Source organism: Petromyzon marinus, chromosome 61, assembly GCF_048934315.1.
Source record: "Petromyzon marinus isolate PM22_M1 ecotype Great Lakes invasive population chromosome 61, UKy_Petmar_22M1.pri1.0, whole genome shotgun sequence".
Classification (NCBI taxonomy): domain Eukaryota; kingdom Metazoa; phylum Chordata; class Hyperoartia; order Petromyzontiformes; family Petromyzontidae; genus Petromyzon; species Petromyzon marinus.
The window spans coordinates 9,594,742-9,618,629 of NC_133727.1; the positions used below are offsets into that span (position 1 = coordinate 9,594,742).

At 45.5% G+C, this 23,888-nt stretch overlaps 1 protein-coding gene across 2 annotated transcripts in view; it reads right to left on the minus strand.

Annotated features, from left to right (window-relative positions):
- Window positions 1-23,888, minus strand: part of LOC116955660 (polycystin family receptor for egg jelly-like) — a 96,963-nt gene that overhangs the window by 56,959 nt on the left and 16,116 nt on the right. For both annotated transcript variants that reach the window (XM_032976875.2, XM_032976874.2), the window contains exons 6-15: window positions 23,016-23,363; window positions 21,144-21,515; window positions 19,965-20,263; window positions 9,995-10,575; window positions 7,065-7,622; window positions 6,501-6,658; window positions 6,205-6,375; window positions 4,123-4,400; window positions 1,473-1,643; window positions 125-256 (exon numbers count right to left, since the gene is read on the minus strand). In XM_032976875.2, coding sequence (XP_032832766.2) covers window positions 125-256; window positions 1,473-1,643; window positions 4,123-4,400; window positions 6,205-6,375; window positions 6,501-6,658; window positions 7,065-7,622; window positions 9,995-10,575; window positions 19,965-20,263; window positions 21,144-21,515; window positions 23,016-23,363 — 3,068 coding nt within the window. The remainder of the gene's footprint in view (window positions 1-124; window positions 257-1,472; window positions 1,644-4,122; window positions 4,401-6,204; window positions 6,376-6,500; window positions 6,659-7,064; window positions 7,623-9,994; window positions 10,576-19,964; window positions 20,264-21,143; window positions 21,516-23,015; window positions 23,364-23,888) is intronic.

Sequence of the window (23,888 nt, forward strand, 5' to 3'; positions counted from 1 at the left end):
GGCTCTCACTATACCGGTGAGCCGCCAGACTGGCTATGATGGATGCAAGACATCGTTGCAAATCATTGAAACACTGCAACATCACTTGCTTGACAGGCTTAGGCAGCCTGCAGGCACTGCTCACCTGCAGGTCTTCTGTTATTATTGAGTGATCTGACACCAGCGTATCCAGGGTTTCAATGTACTGCTGAACGTCACTCGGTTTGTACAGCTGCGCGCTGCTATTAGTCAGGCCCATCAGTAACGCTGACGTGACCTGAGGAAACAGGGAGTGGCATTACAGTAAACTACTGTGAACACACGCAACCATTTTAAAAATCGTTACATTGAGGAGCAGTCATGCAATCGATTGTTTACGTCAATGCGGAGTGATCTCTATAGAGCCCCTCTGGAGGGTATTTGGCCTACTCTTCCAAAGCTGGCCAAATGTCTTGGAAGAGGTGAAAATGGCCGCACTTTACGCCGCCATACGCCATCGCCAATGGTGATCAACATTAAATGCTGTATATTCTTGCAAAATCTGAATTGTCATGGCAACTACTTCTTACACAAGCGAGAATTTGCAATTTGAATACAAGGCAAGGCCGTAGCCATGGAGTCAACATTGGGGGGGGGGGGGACCAAATCTCCACGGGGTCTGGGGGTCCCCCCCCCCAGGAAAAAATCTAAATTAGAAAACTAATTGCCTGCCTAAATATTCAAAAATTCACTAACACATAGGATGGACTTTTTATTTCTTTTTTACAATAATGTCTAACAGTGTATTGTATTACATTTCTATTTTTTCTTTTTTACCTGTTTTGTTTCATTGTATGTAATGGCATAATTAGGGATTAATAAAGTACAACCATAACAACAATCATATGAATAGAAATCTATTTTATAGCAATATATTGGGGGGACATTTTGAGCATATTTGAATATTGTGCCCCCCCCAATATATAGTATAATTACAGCCTTGATACAAAGTACGGGAGTTTGTTTACCTATGCCCACATCATCCGAGAAGAACCCCGACATTCCATCAGATCCCAGAAGCTAAGCGGTTTTGAGCCTGGAAAGTCCTTGGATGGGCGCCCACCGTGCACAGCATCGTAGGATCGGCTGCCGTGCTGCATTTGTAAATATACTGCCATTTTTAATTAGCTCACAGCTCTCACCATTCCATTTATTTAAAACAAGATCGGCGATAATCGGCTGATTAATTGACTAATCGTAATCGGCTAATGTTTTGGTGGTCGGTCACTTGCGCCCCTTTAAAATTGGTGGCCGCCCTTATAGCCTTCCCTTTCGAAGGTTGGAAACCCCCACCAAGCCATTCTCAGTGTGACTCATCCGATGATTTCAGTAATTATAAAATTAGTAATGTCACCGAACTCCGTATTTTTCCGCCAACTATTTGTCTGACTTGGGATTCAGAAATTAAGTGACAGCAAAACGAATTTGCGATGCGTCGCGTCGGGGGAACTCACCGCAGCAGTGGTGTTGCGATCGGTGATGCTGCTGAGTAGGCTGGAATATACCTGGATCATCAAAACGGCTTGGTTCGTAGCAGAAGATTGTATCAAGTATGACATAATTCCATTTGGGGATATAAAGCTGCTCAATGAAATCTGCAATTCACTAGCTGCAGGAATCCGCACCTAGAAAACGTAAGAAATACAAATTAATTATCTGTATTGCAAATGCAACGTTTAACAAGACGAATGACTGCTTTATATTGTAAATATATTCGCACATTTTAGCCAACAGAGCTCCATTGCCACTCATCAAATATATAAATGTCCTCACTCTTGAGCAATGGATTGGGCTAAGTGAACCAAGACCACAATTTGTAATAAATTTTGTGGTTAATGACCATGATGAGATGAACAGAATCTATCTACTTGAATGCCTGCTTATGATTAACAGCGGCTGCTTGGGATCTAACTCAGGACTCATCATCTGTTGTGATGGTTGAGAGGTGCAACAACTGCATATGCGCAAGTGACCCAACTACTGCATGTCAAAGCCCTGCTGCATGAACCCGGCACAAAACATCGCGCCAGAGTTGGTGAGTTTGCGGCGCCAAATTACACGTAAATTATCAGTCGTTTAAAGAACCCCCCACCCAGTTAATCGTTATTCGATCAATAGTAATACCAAAAGTAAATGATTAGTCCCGTGTGCTGCTACTATGCTCACTGTCTAGGTATGTTGATGCTCTCCGATTAAAAAAAAAAACCACAATAACGTACACCAACAAGGAGCGAAGTAAAATCAAGATACAAACAAAGATGAAAGAAAACACGGGAGACAAAACAGAGTAAGAGAGAGAGACAAACACGGAATTAAATACAGACACATGTAATTCAATGGAGACACAGACGGAATGAAATAGAAATGCACACGTAATGAAATAGACACAAACGGAATTAAAGAGACACACACGGAATGAAAGAGACACAAAATCAGATGAAATCCGAGGGAGGCAGGCATCTCAAGAAGCCACGCTGCGCGACGCGTAGCTCCAGGTGGGTAGCGCTGGAGGTTGTGTATTTCAAGAACGTTGTACGCTTTTCAACGCTCAATTGTTTAAGCTCTGAACGATTAACAATCATATTTGGTATACCATCACATATGGAATGATGTAATATCAACGATAATTATTTTGTCCATTTTGAATAATATAGTCGCATCGCGATTATCGTTGCTCATTTAAACTCAAATATTTACGTTATAACGACATCTATATTGAGAGTCGTACATTAAAAGCAATGTACCAATTTAGTGCTGCACAGAATGTTGTTCAGAGTAATTTATAGCATGATGCGAATGTGACTTCATTATTTTAATAGCCTATTAAATTATTTATTGCGTATCTCACAGTAAGTGCATAATAAAAAACTCAATTGGGACTATACATAACAATCATCACCTCCAATCGGCAGACCAATGCCCAAGGTCACTCTTGCAAATGAAACTCATCCTGGTCTCTTGAGTTCTCACCTGGTTACACAAACTCAACTTGAAACTGATTGTTGGAGATTTTAAAGTTGCAATCATTAAAATACTTATGGCAGCCTTATGTTGCATGCATGTGTAATGACAGGGTGCCACCTGTCGGCCTGAAAGGGTAATCACGGTAATGGGCAAGGTTATGTAACAACTAATCAGAAGGGGGGCGTATCTGGGTTAAAGGTAAAAGGTGGGGTTAGTCGGGAAGCTCCGGGAATCTGCTGGAAGGTTCTGGAAGGGGGCGTGGCCAGAGGCGGGGCTTGGCCATGACGATAGGTATTTAAGGGGGATGTAACCACAGGTTCAGGGTTGTTGCGGGGTCCCGGGTCCTGGCTGTGTCGCTGCTCGCCGTCATCTCTCTCCGTCGTCCGGCCGCATGGAAGATCCTCTTCATGGTTCCCATCGCCATCATCGTCACACTAGTCAGTCAGCTGTGTGGTTGGATGTAGGCGATGGGACTATGTAGAGAGGTCGGCTGTGCGTAGCTAAAGTAGAGACGTATATGTATTACCCAGTGTTGTACCCAGTGAGAGGAGATGCATATATATGTGTATCGGTCTGTGTTGTGCCCCGTGTGAGAATAAATAAGAAGCCCTCCACACGACGTGTCTTGGAAGTCGCTCATTACACATGTTTGAAAGTCACAATGATCAAGATACTTATGGCAGGCTTATGCTGCTTCGATGTTTCAAAGTAATATTTGTGTAGTATGGCAAAGTACAAAACGATTAAATACAAATTGTCGATGGATTGCAACAATACGTTACAATTTGGATGTAATATATCCAAATATCAAGTTTCTGGAAGATTCAGCGAGGACACTTTTATAGCACCGTCCACACAGAGATTGACCTCCTCCTCGCTGACATCGGCCCCGCCTACTGCGCATTGGCACTGCCCACTGCTCAGGCAGCCCCGCCCACTATTCAATATCAAGAGATGAGCATGAGCGGAGAAAATGTGTCATTGGGAACAAAAACCCGATTTTCGCTGATGCGTTGTCAGGACATAGGAATAGCCTCTCTGAACCTGGGACTGTCCCCGACAAAACCACGACGTTTGGTAGCTTTAAAGCGAGACCAAAAGTTTGTAAAATTGAGTGGCTTCGAGAGTTATCATCCTTACGTGCAAATCGAAGGAGAACGGCGTGCACTCCCAGTCATTGCAGACAGACACGGTCACCTTCATGAGGTCTCCATTGGCGGGGTCCCCGGCTGGCAGGAGGAATGGTGGTGGGACCGCCAGCTTGGTGGTCTTTAGCGTGTAAGTGAGGTTTCCCACGAGAGCTGAGTAGATGTACGTGAAGACAATTCCTTTGTCCACAGACTCGTTCCTAACCCCCCTCCCTTCATCGTCCAGCCAGTAATTGCACTCAAACTGGAAAAATGTCACGACAGAAATGCCTGCCGGAAGAGAATGTTAATTATTCCTATATACTATATATGTATAGAGCAAAGCACTCAATATGTTTTGTACATCTCTATTTAAACGCTTTCTAACGAAGGGTGAAAATATTAATGCAAAAGCTATTACAATTTATCCGTCCATTCATCTGTCTGTTACAAGAGGTCATTGGATCAAAGATGATATATAACATTAAAGTGAATATTGTGTTGCTATGAGGGACCAACAAGGAAACCGACCACTTGGATTAATTAGTTGCCCAAACTATGGGACACAAAACCACCATTAAAAGCTTAGGAAGGGAAGGCGATGGATGGTGTCACCCCTGCCGGCTTAGCTACCGAGTTCTGATGACATTTGGGGAGAGTTCGTCTCGAGCAAATAAAATAAAAGGTAGCGCTACCATATTACCGGTCACGGGGATGGATAACTCTCCAGTATGAGGGGGGGGGGGGGGCGGACAGAAACATTGTCCGCATTTTGTGTGGAGGCGAGCTGTAGACGGGGGGATGGTGGCTTCATTGAACGCATCACGACCACAATATTTTATCCCTGCTACAGGGATGTTTGCTGTCCCCCTCACTCCCACAGGTATATTTCCACCTCTGTCCCCTCCGTGGTGGTACCCTCCATCTTCTTCTTCTAAGTCAGAAGATGCCATTAATGCCTTAGGTCAAGTCAAATTCATTTCGTATAACCAAGTCAGAAGCCACAAGACCAGGATGAGTCTCATTTGCAAGAGTTACCTGGGCCACCAAAATGGCCAAAAAATAAAATAAAGTACAGAAATGAAGCAAATAAATCATAAAAAATCAATTTGCTGGAGAAATCGAGAATACTCGACCAACATAAACAAGCAAGTATATGTCAAATAATTTTCACTACTCGGATTTTCTCTCTCCATGAGCTTCTATTTTGTGCCTCTCTTCCACTCACATCCAATGTCGCCTTTTGCTTCCACCGCATCCTCTCATCTCACCCTTAGGCTCCCTCTCCTCTACACCGATGGCATCATATCTTTTCAAGAACGTTAATAAATCCCACTTAGGCTAACCTATGCATTACTCCTTTTCCTTAGCAATATTTACAAAATCCACCTGAGAATGTTCATCTTTGTCCTTTCAAAACACTTGTATTTCTTCTGTAGTGGCCACGTCTGTGCACCATATAACATGACTGATTATATCACTGCTCTACATGTGCAGCTGAAGTTGGAATATGCTCGTCACCCTGACTGCACTCGCCATAATTCAACGTAATGCGGTCGGCTTCATTGATGGTCCAAACACTTACTGATTCACTCCAGTCACTCGCTCACCTCCTTATCGCTCTTCTATCATTACTCCCATGGTTACTGTTCCTATGAACTTCCCTCATTGATTAGTCCACCAATGTAGAGAACTCGGCTTACCTGACTTGACTGTTTTGTCTCTTCCACCTTGTGTTCAACCACCACACTTCAGGTCGCAACATTTATATTCCTGCTCCTCCCTTCACACTGGTAACCTTTGGAATTCCCTGCCATTGTCGTCTCTTTTCCCAAGTTCTCCTCGATTCAGCGATCGCGTTAACTTTGAACTATGATACATTCAATCGTTCTGTTTGTCGTTGGCCACATGCCATACTGAACATATAGGCTCTGTGCTCAGAAACAATACATACACAGATTCCCTTTCAGTTTCACTGGCACCTTCCTATCACATACAATTCCATAAGTCTATCTGCAGAACTGTCTTCTCTAACAGGAAGTGGTATTTCACCGGGTTGTCGATATGGTAGCCACAAAGCCTTGTAACATCTCACCTGTGTTGTTATTAGATGCACACGTGCCATTATACGGAGGTAATTTGGCTTTGCCTGTCAAGCGTGCCTCACTAGGCGGGTTATTTGGCTTTGAAGCTTTCACCACCACAATGTAGGACGAACCGGGCTGCAGAACCCCATTCATCACCACCAGCCCATCCGATGTGATGCCTGCAGAACAACAGTGGGACATACAGGGCGGGACAGTTAAAACAGGGCAGTGGGCATATATTATAAGTGAGTTATCTGCCAAACTGTGGATGCCAGAGAAGTAAATGTGGTGTCCCGCTTGTTACCGGACTTGGTGAGGCTACTGAATGATGGCACCAACACTCCATCTTTAAACATGGACCAAGCGATAGACACGCCATCCAGACTGGCACAGTCAAGACACTCGACCTTTAGTGCCCAATCGTCCTGGCTGCTGAGAAACTCATCGCAGTTGCTGATACACCTATCAAACACACACACACACACAAAGGTAAGAAGGTAGGTTGGAACGATTCTCCCCATGACGCTTCAATAACATTCTTTATTTTGGCTATTGGAGTCTTTGGTAATTTTACTGAATTGTAACAATCATAAACATGGTCTGAATTCCACAGCTTGCAGCTTCTTCTGTGGTATGGCAGGGAGCTGAAGTCACACAACGAGTTGAGTTGCTACCTCTGATGAAATTGATTTAACCCTGCTCCTGGCCCTGCTTGGCTCTAAGTAAAATCCAGATGTCTTGTGAGGTCAGATTTTCACAGTTTGGATTTGGCTTGGCTCGGGGACACCCCGATTACGATGAGGGCCCCACACTGACCCAGCTTGGATGTGCGAATGGAAAAAGAAGTAGGAGTGCTTCGTTAACAAACCTGATGGTAATGAGCAATACAGTGCCGCTGACCACGGTGCCGATCTGCGTGTAATTCGCTGTGCGGTCTCCCTTCTTTGCCGTCGCTGTCACCGTGATGTTGCTGCCCACCGTCAGCAGCTGCTGGGCCACGGTGAGAACCCCACCGGCAGCAGTTGCTGCGCTGCCCGCAACACCTCCATCACAAGTGGCAGCAACAGCAGGAGCAGCTGCGGTCACCTGGCAAGTCCAGTTGAAGGAGATCCCCGCGCTTCCAGCCGAGGGGTCGTCTGGATCGGAGCTCTCGGTGGCCGCGTCAAACACGGCGTTGCTCTGGTCGCCGAGCGTGCGTGTCGTGCCGCCCACGATGGTCAATTTGAGTGGAGTTGGGATGAAGCGGACATAGGTGGTGGCCGTCTGGTTGACGATTAATTCTATGTCCAAAGTCCCAGTTACTGAGATGGAGTAGAGGCCTGGCTTAAAGTAGCCCGGCGCAAATTGGTAGTATCCACCGATGTTTACTGGGGAGCTGTACGACTGATTGGTCACAGCGTTCTTGATGTTCCAAGAAAAAATGTTCCTAAAACAAAAGCAGAATGCTAATTTGATGTTGTATTCAATGCAAATCAGAAAAAAAATCAACCTCTTAAAGATGTTAGATCTGAAAAACGAGCTAAGGTAAAAAGAAACGTCAACAGGGTAACACTTTACGCTTCCTTTTTATTGCATTCCATCTCAGGTTTAGAACATGCCTTAGCTGTGTCCATCCGTCTTTCTGCTGTAGAGGGTATTATAACTCCCGTGAAGATGATACAATATGAACAAAACTTTAGCATAAAGTTACCCTAGAAAAAAGTGAATAGGCCTAAGGGTTGCCGAAAATCTGGAGGCATAAAAACCGCCATAGCATTCTGAACCCTGCAGACTCAGGCGCTCCCTCCTGAGCAGGACTCTCATCCATGCCCCATGGTCTTATCGTGGCCTACATATGGCCGCTTCCTGTGTGCCTGGTGCAAAAATATTAATATTAAAAATTAAACTTTCCGAGGCCAACCAGTTGTTGAAAACTATGACATAATCCACGTGTCCCTTTGCACAGTGTTTCCGAAAGTGTTTATCGATGTTGCTGCTGGATCCTGCCGCAATAAAAATAAATGCACAACAGACTTTGCCCCAATTGTGTATTTTTATTTTGAATTAGCCACGTTGACATATTTCCAGGCCTTGCCGTTTCATTTAACTTGGCTCTTGTAGACATTTGGAGGCTGAATCCATTATTCATAGAGACCGTTTGTGGACACGTCACCATGGCCAAATCTGCGGATGCCACACCTTGTTACCCACACTCTCTACCATCCGCCAGACTCTGCAGCTGCTGGTCACGAAACATTCGATGACTCCCAAGATCTGCGCCCCCTGAATGTTTCCCACCATCTGCTCTTAGCGCTTCCCCTTGGTCGCCAGACTCGTGGAGACATTTCCCACGCCCATCTCCATAACTGGCCCTGTAACACCCGGTGCAACCGTTTTTTCTCATCTAAACATTCACGTAAGTTCTATTTCAGGCTTTTGTACTGCTTCTCCTGTTTTGCCATGCAATTCCTAGCATCTGTCTCAGACACCTTGGTCAAAATGCCAGCAATTTATTTTCGAGCTGCTTTGTTAGCATTTCGCTCTGTGGTCCACACAGTAACAGACCGCCATCCGGACTCAACCTTTCTTTACACTCGGACTAAACTAACTTATCTTCTAAATTGGTTTCCCTAGCTCATGAAGTACCTGCCTTGCTAATGCAATGAGCCTCTTGGTCTTGATCACACAGCTGCCTGCATTAAGGACATTACTGCCCAAGTACACCAAGTACTCTAGCACCTCTACCATCTCTCGTCCGAACGTGACTTGTAATCCTACTACAAGAGCTCCATATATCACAGTCTTAACAAAGGGGAACAATACATTTCCCAGTTTTCAACTAATTAATTTTCATAATAGCATTTTTTTAGCTGAGTCGACACCTTAACAATCACTCGCTCAATCTAATTTAAACCATGACTGCTTTGTCCTTGTCTGAGCAAGCAGTTGTGCAACAAGGAAATTAAATGATGGAAATGTGCAGTGTGGGATGAACTACGTCGCTAAAAATCACTCAGCAGATCGATGCTTGAGTGTTGAGTCTGTCTACTGTGAGCGACTGGCATAGTGCAATTCGCAACCAGTTGTACAGACGTCCAGATATGAACGATTCTGTTGCATGTGTAGCGGCATTGTTGAGCGCTGTACGTGATTGCCACTACTTGTAGCCTGTAATAACAGCATCGAGTCAACATGGAGCAGAAGGAAGTCTAAGGGTGATGAGTCAGACCGCTGGGCTAAGGTAACCCTAAGGCAGCTCTGGACCACAGGTACAAACCCCCAGACCCCCAGGAAGGGGGCTGGGGTATAACGTCACTCCCCAGGCCCTTCCAGACGGTTCCAGAAGGGGGGAGTGGCCAGGGGCGGAGTGAGCCAGAATCCGGTATAAAAGACGGTCCCCTGAACGGGTCCGGCGGTCGTCGTTCACCTGAAGATTCAAGAGCCACCCTGGAGCTGCCACCTTGAAGACCCGAAGCGAAGCGCCCAAAGGGTTGAACCCGACCCCTGCTAGGGTCGGGCCAAAAGCTTAACCAGTGAAGAGGCTAGAGCAAAGCCAGTGTTAGGTAGGCTAGCTGGAGGAATATCTCCCTAAACATCGGGTGGAAGGGGCCGTACCCCTTTGTGTTATTGTTACGTTATAATAAATGTGCTGCCTCCAGAAGAGAGAAGTCTCTGCAAGTTTTATACCCACTACACATGTAACCGAATTGCGCCACTGTTCAATCAGGTGTTGACTCGGCTCGACCCCTTTTTCAAACTTGATATTTGTTATTACAATATTTGAAATTAGTGCTTTTCTCAGATGCAGGTGCCACTTACTTTAAGCTGGTTATTACACACTCCGTGATGATGACGGCAGTCAGCGTGAACACCTCACTCTGTCCATGCGCTCCAGCCATCTCGGGAGTGGTCGAGTTGTCATCAAGCACCACCGACACCACCTTACAGCCCAACGGATTCACGCTCACTTCCAGGCTGTAGTTGTCATGTGACCAGTTCGTGATCTCCTCCATAGTGACCTTCATGATCCCAAATGTCGAATAGGTGTACGGGAACTCGAAGGTGGATTGTTGCAAGCGTGGTATCAGCGGGCAATTACACAGACTGCTACACAGTGAGGAACCAACGATCGTCTGGTTTCCATCTTCTAAGGTCCAGCGATAGCAGACCAGCTCGTTCAAAATGTTGTTTCCCACAAATAATAAGTTCGCGTTGACAGATGTGACATGGTAGTCAGGTTGCGTGGGGTTAGCCTTGTAGAACCATCCAATGATCTCAAAACGAACAGATATGTTGTTTTCCCACTTTTTAAAATCCAGGCGGACTTTCTGGGCCATTAAGCTAAACCAGAACAGCACTCGCGTTTTCAAAACTGGGTCAGTGTTCAGCTGCAACAAATTCTATTTTAAAGAGGGAAAAACAATCATGCATTTGCATAGGGTTGTAATGCTTTGCAACACGCGTTTTATCCTCAAAAGTATTGCATTAGTGTGAGCTGGCAGAAATATCTGCATTTATTCATTCTACATGCTCTACAAAATCCAGAAACATTGTGCAGTTTCCAGAGTGTTTGACACACACACACACCAATGGCTGCCATTCGCCACGAAGTGGCAGTGATGTCGCCAATAGCCTTTGTGTAAGGCTAGGTGTAATTTTAGGCCATGTGAAGTGTCAAATGTTGACCGACAGTAGTTAATGGGGCTGACCCAGGCATCATGGGTTAAATGAGATGACACAGACAGATGCCAAATCTGTGCTCTCCACTGTGCCAACCTCCTGTGTTTGTGAGCAATTATTATTTTCCTTCAGTTGTTGTTGGAGGGTGACAACCTCTCACTTTACAGTTTCATCCTTCACGAGTCTCCCCCACACAGTGGATACCGGTCGTCAAGTTAGCTCAGCTCCAAGTCCTCCTGCATCACATAAGCCCATATCATCTATAGTCAGTGCCATACTCGTTTATCACCAATACAGAAGATATATTCAAGATATATGAGCTTCTCCATGCAGGGACAGGTGTTAATAAAAGGCGTCTACGTTTTGCAAACATAGAGAGGACAAAACAGTGGAGTGACAGGCCAGGCAGCTTCCGCACAGTGTAATGCAGCCAATGAAAAGATGAGACCCTTTGACTGAGTAGGAATGATATCGCCGCTATCAAACTTGAGTTGGTAATAAGCACTATACCCAGGTATAGGAACTGCTCCACCCTCTCCACAACCATCCCATTATTCGTGGAGAGTTGAGGGCGGAGTTTTCAATGACAGAGTATCCCCAGAAAGGTGTTGTGTTTTGAGTTGATAGTAAGGTTTGCCTCTTAGTGGCACACTCCAGTTTCATGTGCAAAGGCTACAACTCCATCTAAGAGAGAGCAGCAATTTCCAGACCATTAGCTTAGAGAACATGGTGGACTAGTAGAGAGACATCCCTTGGCTACTCCTGGGCATCGATCGGTCTCCCATTGTAACTGTACCAGATGGAAATTTCACTGGTACAGTCATGGGAAATGTCTTAAACTATGTGCTCACAAAATGTTAATAGTGTGGGAGCTAGAAAACATCCCTTTCACACACCGGACCATGAAGGTCCTTTTGATTGTAGTCAGAGGGTCGGCGACCTTGATCGCATGAAAAACCCCAAAACACTTGATTTTGATGGTATTGTAGGCACTGACCTTGTTAACAATGTAGAGGTGTAGGCTCTGCTGAAAGCTCCTACACGTCTGCTATGGCAGACAGAGAATATGTAATCTGTGTAGGACTGCCCCTGCCTGACACCACCATGGGGCTCCAAGAGCTTCTCCTCAGTCTGTCTGGTAAGATGATGTCTGATAACACTGTGTAACAATGTTTTTTTTGTTACTGGGTAGTAAGTGTTATTTCCTAATTACTTATACCTCAAAAGTACTGAAAATGACTATTATTCCCCACAAACTTTGCTTTTGTGACCAGGACAGTGATATTTTGAAATTGACCTATTTTCCAGAACATTCCAGATAGATTCAGTGCTGAGTAAACTTTGAGTAACTTATAGAACATTCTAGTACTTTTCAGCAATATAAATATCAGTATAAATGCAGGGGACTTAAGCCCACCAGTTCAATTTAGTTCCAGCTGCCTAAGTGGATACATATCTGCATATTTCTGAGATGGCATCAAGAGGCTGCAAGCATCCGGTAGACGCATTTTGCTATGTCTGCGGCCAATTTATCAAGATAGGAGCGAAAAAGTACTCTGTGAAAGTATCTGCTAAGATGTGTGAGGCCTATAAGGCATATTTCGACATGCATGTCGGGGATCAAGACAAACCCTGGGCACCTCATTTCATCTGCGAGCAATGCAAAAAAACTCTGGAAGGTAAGATGGGCAATTGTTGCTCGGAATTTTAAGCGAAAAAAATGTGTTAACATTTTTTATATTGTAAAAGTTTTTAATTTTAAAATGTTTTAGAATTTTCAATGTTGTTGAAAAAATATATAAGATATGAAAAATGTTGCGAGAATCTCTTGCACATTAGTCATGGGTGAAATAAATGTATTTTTGTAGAATGGTATTTTTGTAGGATGAAGTTCGCTATCCCAAGAATTTGGTGGGAACCCACTGACCACTCAAGCAACTGCTACTTCTGCATGTTGGACCATTCCAAACGTCGGACTGGCAAGAATGCACCTGCTATCACGCATCCGGACCTTCCTTCATCCATCGCCCCTGTGCTACACTGCCATGAGCTCCCCGTACCCACTCCTCCGGAGAGAGAGCAGCTGTCTTTAGAAGAGAGCAGCAAGTCAGAGAGCAAGGAAGACATTGTAAATCTAGATAACAATTTCAGAGGTGGTGCTGAGGAGAGAAACCCATACTACCCCAAACAAAAAGACCTCAACGATTTGATCAGAGATCTTGGTCTCACCAAGTCCAATGCTGCGGTTTGACGTCCAGGCTCAAGCAGTCGAACTTGTTGGATGAAAGTGTGCAAGTCGCAGATCAGAGGAAGCGTCAGCAACGTTTTTGCAGCTTCTTCACCCGTCAAGATGGGCTCTGCTTCTCCCACAATGTGACCAATCTGGTCGAGGCAATCCGAATCGCCTGTAACCAGAATGAGTGGCGCCTCTTCATTGACAGCTCATCCAGGAGCCACAAAGCTACGCTACTCTATAATGGTAACAAGTACCCGCCTCTTCCCCTGGCTCACCCGGTGCACCTCAAAGAGGATTACAACAGCATCAAGACCTTGCTGGACGCCTTGAAGTATGATGAGTACGACTGGGAGGTCATCGGAGACTTCAAAATGGTGTCATTCTTGATGGGTTTCCAAGGCGGTTTTACCAAGTTTCCCCGCTATCTTTGCCTTTGACACAGCAGGGACACCAAGGCGCACTACCACAGGTGGGACTGGCCACAGAGGACCGAGTTCTCTTTGGGGAGGAACAACGTCAAGTGGGAGCCACTGGTGGACCCCCGGAAAGTGCTGATGCCACCACTGCACATAAAATTGGGCCTCATGAAACAATTTGTCAGAGCTGTAGATAAGGAGTCGGCAGCCTTCAAGTACATTCAAGACTTCTTCCCTAAGCTGTCTGAGGCAAAGGTCAAACCCTGTGTCTTCTTCGGACCACAGATAAAGAAGATCCTGGAGTGCAATTAATTCCCCAAGAAGCTCACTAGTAAGGAGAAAGCGGCTTGGAACAGCTTTGTCGTAGTGGTTCGTGGCTTCCTGGGTAATCACAAGGTCGAAAACTATGTGGAGCTGGTTGAGACTCGGGTGAAGAACTACGTCACAATGGGCTGTAGGATGTCCCTCAAAGTCCATATCCTTGATGCTCATCTTGATAAATTCAAGGAGAACATGGGAGCACTCGGAGGAGCAAGGCGAGCGCTTCCACCAGGATATACTGGACTTTGAACACCGCTACCAACGACAGTATAACGAGAACATGAGGGGAGACTACCTTTGGGTGCTGATTTGTGAAAGTGATTTACAGTATAATCGTAAATCTCGAAAAACTACTCACAATCTAAATCTTTTGTAGTAATTTTTGTATTACTTTAGTATATTTAGATGGTAAATTGGATTCATATGTTGTTTTTTCTGACTTTATGTGAACGAAAAGACACAAATTCGCCCGTTTTCTCATTGAAAATAGGTAATTTTCTAAATACCACTGTCCTGGTCACAAAAAACAAAGTTTGTGGGGAATAAAAGCCATTTTCTATACTTTTTAGGCATAAGCAATTATGAAATAACACTTACTACCCAGGAACAAAAATTGTGTTACATAGTGTAATAATTTATAGGAACTTCACCAACATGCTGAGGGAAGACATGCCCGGTAGTTATTACAATTTGTGCAGCTTCCTTCTCTAATCAAGGGACCCCCATGGTCGCCTTCAAACTGCAGAGCCAATGCTATGGTTTTAGCAGTTATAATGATGGCAGTTATAAAGCATTGACTTTAAGTTTATTTATTTAGAAACATGCATTTCGATAATTTTGATGTTTATCTGCTTTAAATTCCCACATGATGAGTCACTTTGTAGAGCTATCATTTGTAGCCAGGTCGCTTCTGAAACTAAGCTAATCGCTCAGTGGGCTTTACCTAGTAAGATTAAAAAAATGTTCAGTTTTATTTGTATGTATTTTAAAGTTATTTGAGAATAGGCCACTCAATTTCAAAGACAATGTATATATTATCAGCGTACGTTTTTTGTTTGCATTCTGACCACAAGTATTGTGGTAAATGCATACATGATTCCTTGTAAAAGGTTTCAGTTTGGTGTTTTAACATCTTAACACCTGTTTTTTTTTCCAGAAAAAAGGGGAAAAACGTATTCGAATATTTTGGTACTGGCAAAGGAGGTCCCTAGATTTAAAGTTATTTGTTTATCTTTTCTATACTTTGCACTCCTATTGTGTTTTGTAAAGTTGGTTGTTATACCATTCTGACCCGCCCATACTCGACATCTGTGAAACATAGCTCTATATCTCATAGGATTCCTCCAGTACAAATATATATTCTGATTCTTTTTGTTTCACGGATGATCCTATTTAGCCAGTTTCCCAGATTTTCTATAAGGGAGATCCGTGGTGCATGAGCACAGCTGTGGTGCCACAGCAACGGAGCAACTCCGCCGGCGCTGCTATCCCCTCACACCCCTCCACACGAACGCACGCACACCCCCACTAAACACACACATGCACCCACGTAGGGTCTCGTGGGGGGGGGGCACCTGGTACCATGGGTTTTTACCTGAGGGGCCCCTAGTGGGGATGTCCCACAGTTTCCCAGTGCCAGGAGATTGGCCGACCCCCCCCAAGCCGAATGGCATTGCGGCCCCGTGAATTAGCTTAAAATTGTATGGGCACAACGAAGTTCACCGAGCGAACTGCCATGAAAACACTCACAGCATGGAGAGATAGGGCCTCGGGGGCAAACACCCAGCGAGCAGCGCATAAGAGGAGATGGGAGGGAGGTTCCTGAACCGACTGACGTGTATTCCGCGGGACGGCCACCCTGACCAAACTGGTTGGGGTGGGGGGTGGGGAGGGCGGGTGCGTAAACAATGGGTGAAGGTGCTCCGTAGGCACCGTTTCAGGCAAGGGCGGGGCATTGGTTTAAAATCGAAGGTAGGTGCCTGATTGGCTGCGGAGGGTAACACCACGTGACCCTGGATTTTTAGATTCCGAGGGGACAAATGGAGGGAAGGGAAAAACGTTGGGCAGTTCTCCTCGAGCAGTTCAGCTACCCGGTCGGACTCCCAGCCGCTCACAGCGTCCGTGCGACGCGGGCGAGTGCTGCTACGACTCGACCCCAGGCAGAGACCTCTCGGACCCTTTTCCCTCCAACTCCCACCGCGTCCGTTAGACACCGTGAGTACATCCGCGGGGTGAGAAGTAGCATAAGGGTCCACCTAGGGATTGAATAGGAATAGGCTGGGCGCTGCTCGCTGAGAATTTCGCTCCGGACCACGCAGGGTTTTTCTTCAGGCGCGCCAGTACTAAAATTTAGCACAGAACACCGACGCCGCGTGATTTCTGTGTGTGTGGGGAGAGCGTAGGTGTGGTGTGAGTACGTGCGTACGTGTGAAGCTCGTGTGTATTCAATCATAAACGATTGCTGAAATTCGTGTGCGTGTTTACATAGCGCGTTTTGCGCAGTGTGTTTACGTAGCGACGATCGCATTAAGGGTATCGGCGTGGGACATAATTCTAGCGGGTGTGTGGGAGGCACGCGGGCAGTAATTCATTAACGATCCCGCGTCTGCACAGCGGTGCCGCGCGAGTAATTTGGCGAGGGAGGGGTGAGTTAAAACCAGTTCACGTGCATGTTTTACCCAGCGCGTTTTCCGTAGTGTGTTCACGTAGCGACGATAGCACTCAGCGGTTGAACGCGCGAATATTATTGTCAACCCGGCCGTCGTTTTTGCCCGCGTGCCTGTGCCCACGTGCGTGTTTGTACAGCGGATTAAAGCCGACCCAACGGGAGGTGGGGAGGGACGCGTGCATATTCATACGGCTATTTTTAGCGCGAGCCGAGGTGAGCGGGGGTGCACCCACGCAGGCACGCGTGAGCACGCAGCCACCTCCGGACATTTGGGGTAGTGGACGTGGGGAGTATGTGGGATAACTCCAGGCGGTGGTGAGCCAGCCACTAGCCATGTCCCTCAGAGAGGACGCTGGTGCGGGGAGGCCGATCACTTGATCGGCGGCAGCCCGGCGAACAGGCGCGGAGGAGGAGGGGGGAGAGGAGGAGGGGGGCGTTAGCCCCCACACAGCAGCAGCAACAACAAAAAACAAATCGTCAATATAGCAGAGAACGAGTACAGGGTCGTCAGGAATATTGCACAAATAACAAAGGAGGTATTTGATGTTCAAATACGAAACACAAATAAAAAACAGTGCAAATGTCAAATTAAAAAGTTAGGCATAGGTGCACATAAGCTCTATACTTTACTGCACAAACTCGCCACCCTCCATCAGCAGTTTCCTGCTGATGTAGGATAGATTAGGATTGCAAAGAAACTGTTCATGTGTCCTTACAGTATATCATCCACCAGACATCAACAGTTAATTAATATTATTGGTTCTTTCGTTAAAGTCACGTAGAAGGGAAATAATAAAATAATAAAAATAAAACATAATAAAATAAAATTCTCACGACGTTTCGGCCACAACACAAGAAGCTTTCCTCAGGTGAAGAAACAGAGCTGTCGGAAAGACAGCGCTCCAATGAACACTGCTAAACTTGGCAGCGTATTTTAAGCTGGGTGGGAGGAGTAGAGCGCCTTGAAAGCCTGATTTCTGATGACACACTTAACATGAGAGCAGTCCAGGGTATACAGTGAGGGAAAAAAGTATTTGATCCCCTGCTGATTTTGTACGTTTGCCCACTGACAAAGAAATGATCAGTCTATAATTTTAATGGTAGGTTTATTTGAACAGTGAGAGACAGATAACAACAAAACAATCCATAAAAACGCATGTCAAAAATGTTGTAAATTAATTTGCATTTTAATGAGGGAAATAAGTATTTCACCCCTCTGCAAAACATGACTTCGTACTTGGTGGCAAAAACCCTTGTTGGCAATCACAGAGGTCAGACGTTTCTTGTAGTTGGCCACCAGGTTTGCACACATCTCAGGAGGGATTTTGTCCCACTCCTCTTTGCAGATCTTCTCCAAGTCATTAAGGTTTCGAGGCTGACATTTGGCAACTCGAACCTTCAGCTCCCTCCACAGATTTTCTATAGGATTAGGGTCTGGAGACTGGCTAGGCCACTCCAGGAGCTTAATGTGCTTCTTCTTGAGCCACTCCTTTGTTGCCTTGGCCGTGTGTTCTGGGTCATTGTCATGCTGGAATACCCATCCACGACGCATTTTCAATGCCCTGGCTGAGGGAAGGAGGTTCTCACCCAAGATTTGACGGTACATAGCCCCGTCCATCGTCCCTTTGATGTGGTGAAGTTGTCCTGTCCCCTTATCAGAAAAACACCCCCAAAGCATGTTTCCACCTCCATGTTTGATGGTGGCGATGGTGTTCTTGGGGTCATAGGCAGCATTCCTCCTCCTCCAAACGTGGTGAGTTGAGTTGATGCCAAAGAGCTCCATTTTGGTCTCATCTGACCACAACACTTTCACCCAGTTGTCCTCTGAATCATTCAGATGTTCATTGGCAAACTTCAGACGGGCATGTATATGTGCTTTCTTGAGCAGGGGGACATTGCGGGTGCTGCAGGAATTCATTCCTTCACGGCGTAGTGTGTTACTAATTGTTTTATTGGTGACTATGGTCCCAGCTGCCTTGAGATCATTGACAAGATCCCCCCGTGCAGTTCTGGGCTGATTCCTCACCGTTCTCATGATCATTGCAACTCCACGAGGTGAGATCTTGCATGGAGCCCCAGGTCGAGGGAGATTGACAGTTCTTTTGTATTTCTTCCATTTGCGAATAATCGCACCAACTGTTGTCACCTTCTCACCAAGCTGCTTGGCAATGGTCTTGTAGCCCATTCCAGCCTTGTGTAGGTCTACAATTTTGTCCCTGACATCCTTGGAGAGCTCTTTGGTCTTGGCCATGGTGGAGAGTTTGGAATCTGATTGATTGATTGCTTCTGTGGACAGGTGTCTTTATACAGGTAACAAGCTGAGATTAGGAGCACTCCCATTAAGAGTGTGCTCCTAATCTCAGCTTGTTACCTGTATAAAAGACACCTGGGAGTCAGAAATCTTTCTGATTGAGAGGGGGTCAAATACTTATTTCCCTAATTAAAATGCAAATCAATTTATAACATTTTTGACATGCGTTTTTCTGGATTTCTGTTGTTGTTATTCTGTCTCTCACTGTTCAAATAAACCTACCATTAAAATAATAGACTGATCATTTCTTTGTCAGTGGGCAAACGTACAAAATCAGCAGGGGATCAAATACTTTTTTCCCTCACTGTACAGTACTTGTATTAACGAATGCAGATAAAAACATTCACTCCCAGAAGGCCATGTGGTCGAAGGGATGAGTAAAACTTTGTCTATTTGATTGTATGCTTATTTATTTTGTTACATTATATTTACGAATATTTGGACTATGCAAGGAACGCACCATAGCATGGCATGCAGCGAGCTAGAGAGAAAATGTTTAAATGGATTCAGTGTATACAGTACCTGCTGGAACAAAATTCAGGTATTGCATATGGATTCAGAGTGCCCAGGGCTGATGGGCTGATCATTTTTACGCGATAGGTGGACTTTCGACAAACTGTCAGCGTCCTCCATCACCACCACTGATTTATCCATCATCATCATCTTTGTAAACCCATTGCTGAATGAAGGCTTCTCCAAGCCACTGCCATCTCTCAGTATCTCCCGATGTTACAATCCACCAGGAACCTGTACAAGAGCTGATTTAATTGTTCCATCTCCTTAGTGGACGTACTCTAGGACGCGTTCCGTTCATTGGTCTTCGCTCTACCATTATTCTTGACCATTAGCCATCTGCCCTTCTAGCGATGCGTCCTGCCCACAACCCCACTTACTTATCTTAAGTTTCAATTGTGTGACTGATTAACCAGCATAGTCCTCTGGTGCATGGGCTCCTCTTTCTGTCTATCATTATCATTACAAGCATGCTAATTCTTCACACTTCTCTTTCCAACTCTTGAGGTTTTGTTAAATTTGTTTATGTCAATGCACCGATCATTGCAGGTAGTATGCGCTGTATAGTCAAGGGAAAAAGGATACATGTCATCAAAATCCAGCATGCAGTGCAGTATAAAAATAATACCGGACAGGGTACGTACCTCGTTATGTATGAGAATGTTGTAATCAAACAGGGACAAGACCATCGACGTCACCCAACTCGAGTTGACATGAACTTTGTCGTCGTACTCTGGCACGGATCCCTGGATGTCAATTCCATACAAGTAGCACCTCGCCGGTAGGTTCACAGTCAGGTACGCTCCCTGCGTGCTCAGGGGCTGCCAGTGGCCAATGCGGGAGTTGAGCCGGGCGAGATAGGGCTCGGAGCCCGGAATGTAAGAAGAGGCTACAAATGCCTCGTTGGGGATAAATCCAGATTCCAACCCCAGTGGATGAATATCTGCAAGAGTTTTTAATAAGACAAAGGAAAATCCGTGTTCCTTTAGATTCCGCCTATTCCGTGTCATGGAGTTTTACTAAGAATATTGTGTCTACATATATAGGGCAAAGGAATGCTCCCATAGTGGTGTAATTGTTATTGCACACGCTCCCCAGAGGTCGTCGGTTCGACCTTTCCCGACGAAGCGGCTGAAACAAGGACGTGGGTTTCCTATATAGCCCCCCCCCCCCACCTATTGTTCACAAACAAACTTTTTTGAGGGGTTCACACGTGGGGGGAAAAATGTGGGTACCACCGCCTCTTTAAAGATGTCTGGCCAGTGTGGAAAAGTAGGCCAAATACCATTTAAAGGGGGGGGGGGGGCTGTCTGAGTTCCCTTTGGTGTGTAAATGATCGTTATCTCGATATATAAAAGGCAAAGTTGTGAATGTGTGTCTGATCAAAATGTTTAGCGTACTTCCCGACATGCAACAAACTTGAAATTTGCCATGTGGGTACTTTCCAGACTGTACACCATGCAAAATTTATAAATACACTTTAGTTTTTTTGGGGGGGCGGGGGAGCTCAATAATGTATATATTTTTTGCACGGCAAGTGAGCTGTGATGTCAAATCTGTCACGTGACCCTCCCAATGTGGAAGCGTAACGCATTGTGGTGTAGTGGTTAGCGCGCCGCGCTACGAACCCGGCGACCCGAGTTACATTGCCGCTTATGGCCACCACCGGTGACGATTATTTGAACCGGTCCTGGGCCTCCCCTAGGTCGACTCAGCCTCAAACGAGTAACTTGTGGTGTGAACATCGCCATTGGGGAGACAAAGGCGGCCGGGTGTGGTGAATCCAAGTAATACATATAATGAATCGTTATGTTATAACAGACCTGATCGGAATACGAAGGTGGTCGAGGAGTTGTCGCACTTGGTGTAACTGCAGTTCACGTTGACGTGGAGGCAGTAGTCAGGGGACGAGGCGAGTATCCGCCCGTTCTCAAAGAATACGATGTCGTAACCATTGCAGGCATCGATAATTGCATTTTTTTTTAGAAACTCATAGAATCTCAAACAGGCCGTGGACGCTTGGTGCTGCAAGGTGCCATCTTCCTTCAGTATCCAGTAGTCATTGCAAGTGACTTGGTTAAGATTCAAAATTGGGACAAAATGTCCTTCAGGATTTAAGTACATGGATCTTCCCAAGCAGGTCAGGGGGTCATCAGCCAAGCAGATACAGCCTACCTGCTGGCTGACTTTGTAATCTGCACAGAAAAGGACAGCAGACGAACACAATACATTAAAAAATTACCACGGTCAATGTTTATTGTCACCACAATCATCATCGCTCACGGTAAGACAGTACAATACAAATGTGGGATATTACCATAGTGGTGTAATGGTCAGTAGTGCACTGGATTTTCAGTCCAGAGGTTGTCAGTTCGAATCCATCTCCCGGCGCGGCAGTTGAAATGGTGGGGGAAGTTTATCCTGAATCCCCCACAACTGGCTCTGTCCACCCCAGCGGTGTAAATAGGTTCACCACAGATGATCGACAAGTCACGAGTGGTGGGGTAAAGTGTGGGAACTGCCACCTCTTCCATATTTGGCTGACGTGGGACACTAGACCAAAAACCATATAGAGCGAGTCTCTCGAGCTCCTGTTAGTGGAGGCCATCATACCAACAGTGGCATGAGCAATTGCTATACAACAAAACCGTGTGACATATGCATCATGTAGACAAGTGTTTCATATGGAATTCATATTCTAGAGAAGAGATCATCAAACAGCACGGATACATGGCCAGGGAGAGGAAGGGAGTTCTATATTGTTGGCACAGCAGAAGAGAAGGAGTGAACTTCCCACCGAGTGGAGGATGAACTGGGGTCTCGACAGGCTGCTGGGTCCTGTGTAGTTAGAAGTGGCATTTATTTTCGGGGCAATTCATACGGCACATTGTTGGACAAGCTATCTGTGAAGGTCTATGCCCTTTTTGCCATTACGGTAAGTCACATCACATACACTGGCTCCAAAAACAATCGGAAACCACCACTCCATACGATGTGTACACAGCCAAAAACATTGATCGTCACACACACGATCAATGCGCATATCATGAGCTTCAAAGCCAAAAGTGCAGGGCTGAAATGTCTTGTTCATGCCACTGCTGGTGGAAAGGCCTCCACCTCTCGAGCTCCTCTAGAGCTATTGGTTCCTTTAGAGGAGCCCTTCTAGATAATAATTTTGAACCATCTTCGACGCTGGCCAGACGTCTTTGAAGAGATCATAGAGAGAATAGAGATTATGAGAGTAATTATTATTATTTGGGTCTTTCGGTAAAGTCACGCAGATAGGTTCAAAGAAAATAACGCAAATAACAAAAACGATGTTTCTGGGCGATGTTGACAAAGTGTAGTCTCGGATAGAATGCTCAATCACACGGCGAGCACGTCCGTTATTTTTGTTAATTTCTTTTAACCTAACTACGTGACTTTAGCGAAAGACCCAAAGAATATGAATTCCTGCAGTCACGAAAGCTTTAAGTCGAGATTATGAGAATAAGCCTCATGAAAAAAGAGTCAGCAGACACCGCTGACCTTGCTCACTCTAGGTGTGAACCGAGCGGTGGCTCGTGACAGATGCCAAAAGAAAGGAAAATTAAGTCCGTACATTAATTAATTTACCACGCATAGCAAGCGAAGGACCATTGCGCTAAACGTGTGACTTCTTGCGACAGCATTTGCATAAACTGCTGTTGCCGTACCTTTCGGTGGAAACCTGACTTGCTTTACAATTCCATCTCCTGCAATGGACATTACACTGAAGATGATGGAAGGGTCACAACTGATCGTGAATATATCCCTGGCGATTGCAAACACGTGTGCGTTGTTAAGTCGATAGATCTTGAAGGTCTGGCTGGTTGACCCGTACACCGGAAAGGTGTACTGTGGTGTGATGGGGCAAAGGCTGTTTGGACATGTTGTCACATTGGTGGAGTTCACGTCAGCCGTGACAACTATCTGAAAGTATGAGACAATTAGCTGGGGGTTTGATTTTGATGCATACTGGAAAACCATGTAATAGTTTTTGCCCGGGGTGGTGTCGACTTCCACTGTAAGAGATAGACGACAACAACATCACGCACTGATTAAAGTAAAAAAGGGAATAAACTTGCAGTCCCTGTAATTGCTTGTTCACGCCACTAATGGCAGAAGGGCCTCCACTAGGACAGTGCTCTCGATGATATTTTGGCCTATTCTTCGATGTTAGCCAAGGACATCTGCAGAAATAGAAAGGTGATTAGAACATAATTCTTTGGATGACAAATTAAAGAGAGAGGAATAATACAGCGCTGCGCCTGGATTATGGCGACGTTTTCCTGCGAGACGTGGGCAATACAAAAGGAAGACAAAAAAACTGGAAGGTTTTGAAATGTGGAGTTGAAAGCAAGTTATGGAGATAAGCTGGGTAGAAGAAAAGTTAATGGAGAGATGCTGTGTCAGGTGTGAGAAGAAAGTGGACTCCTTGTATCAGGAAGAGAAAGACAATGTGGATTGGTCAGGCAGTGGTGAGAGGGAATGAGCAGGAGGAGGTGATTGAGGGAAGACACTTCTGGAAAACGACCAAGAGGAAGAAA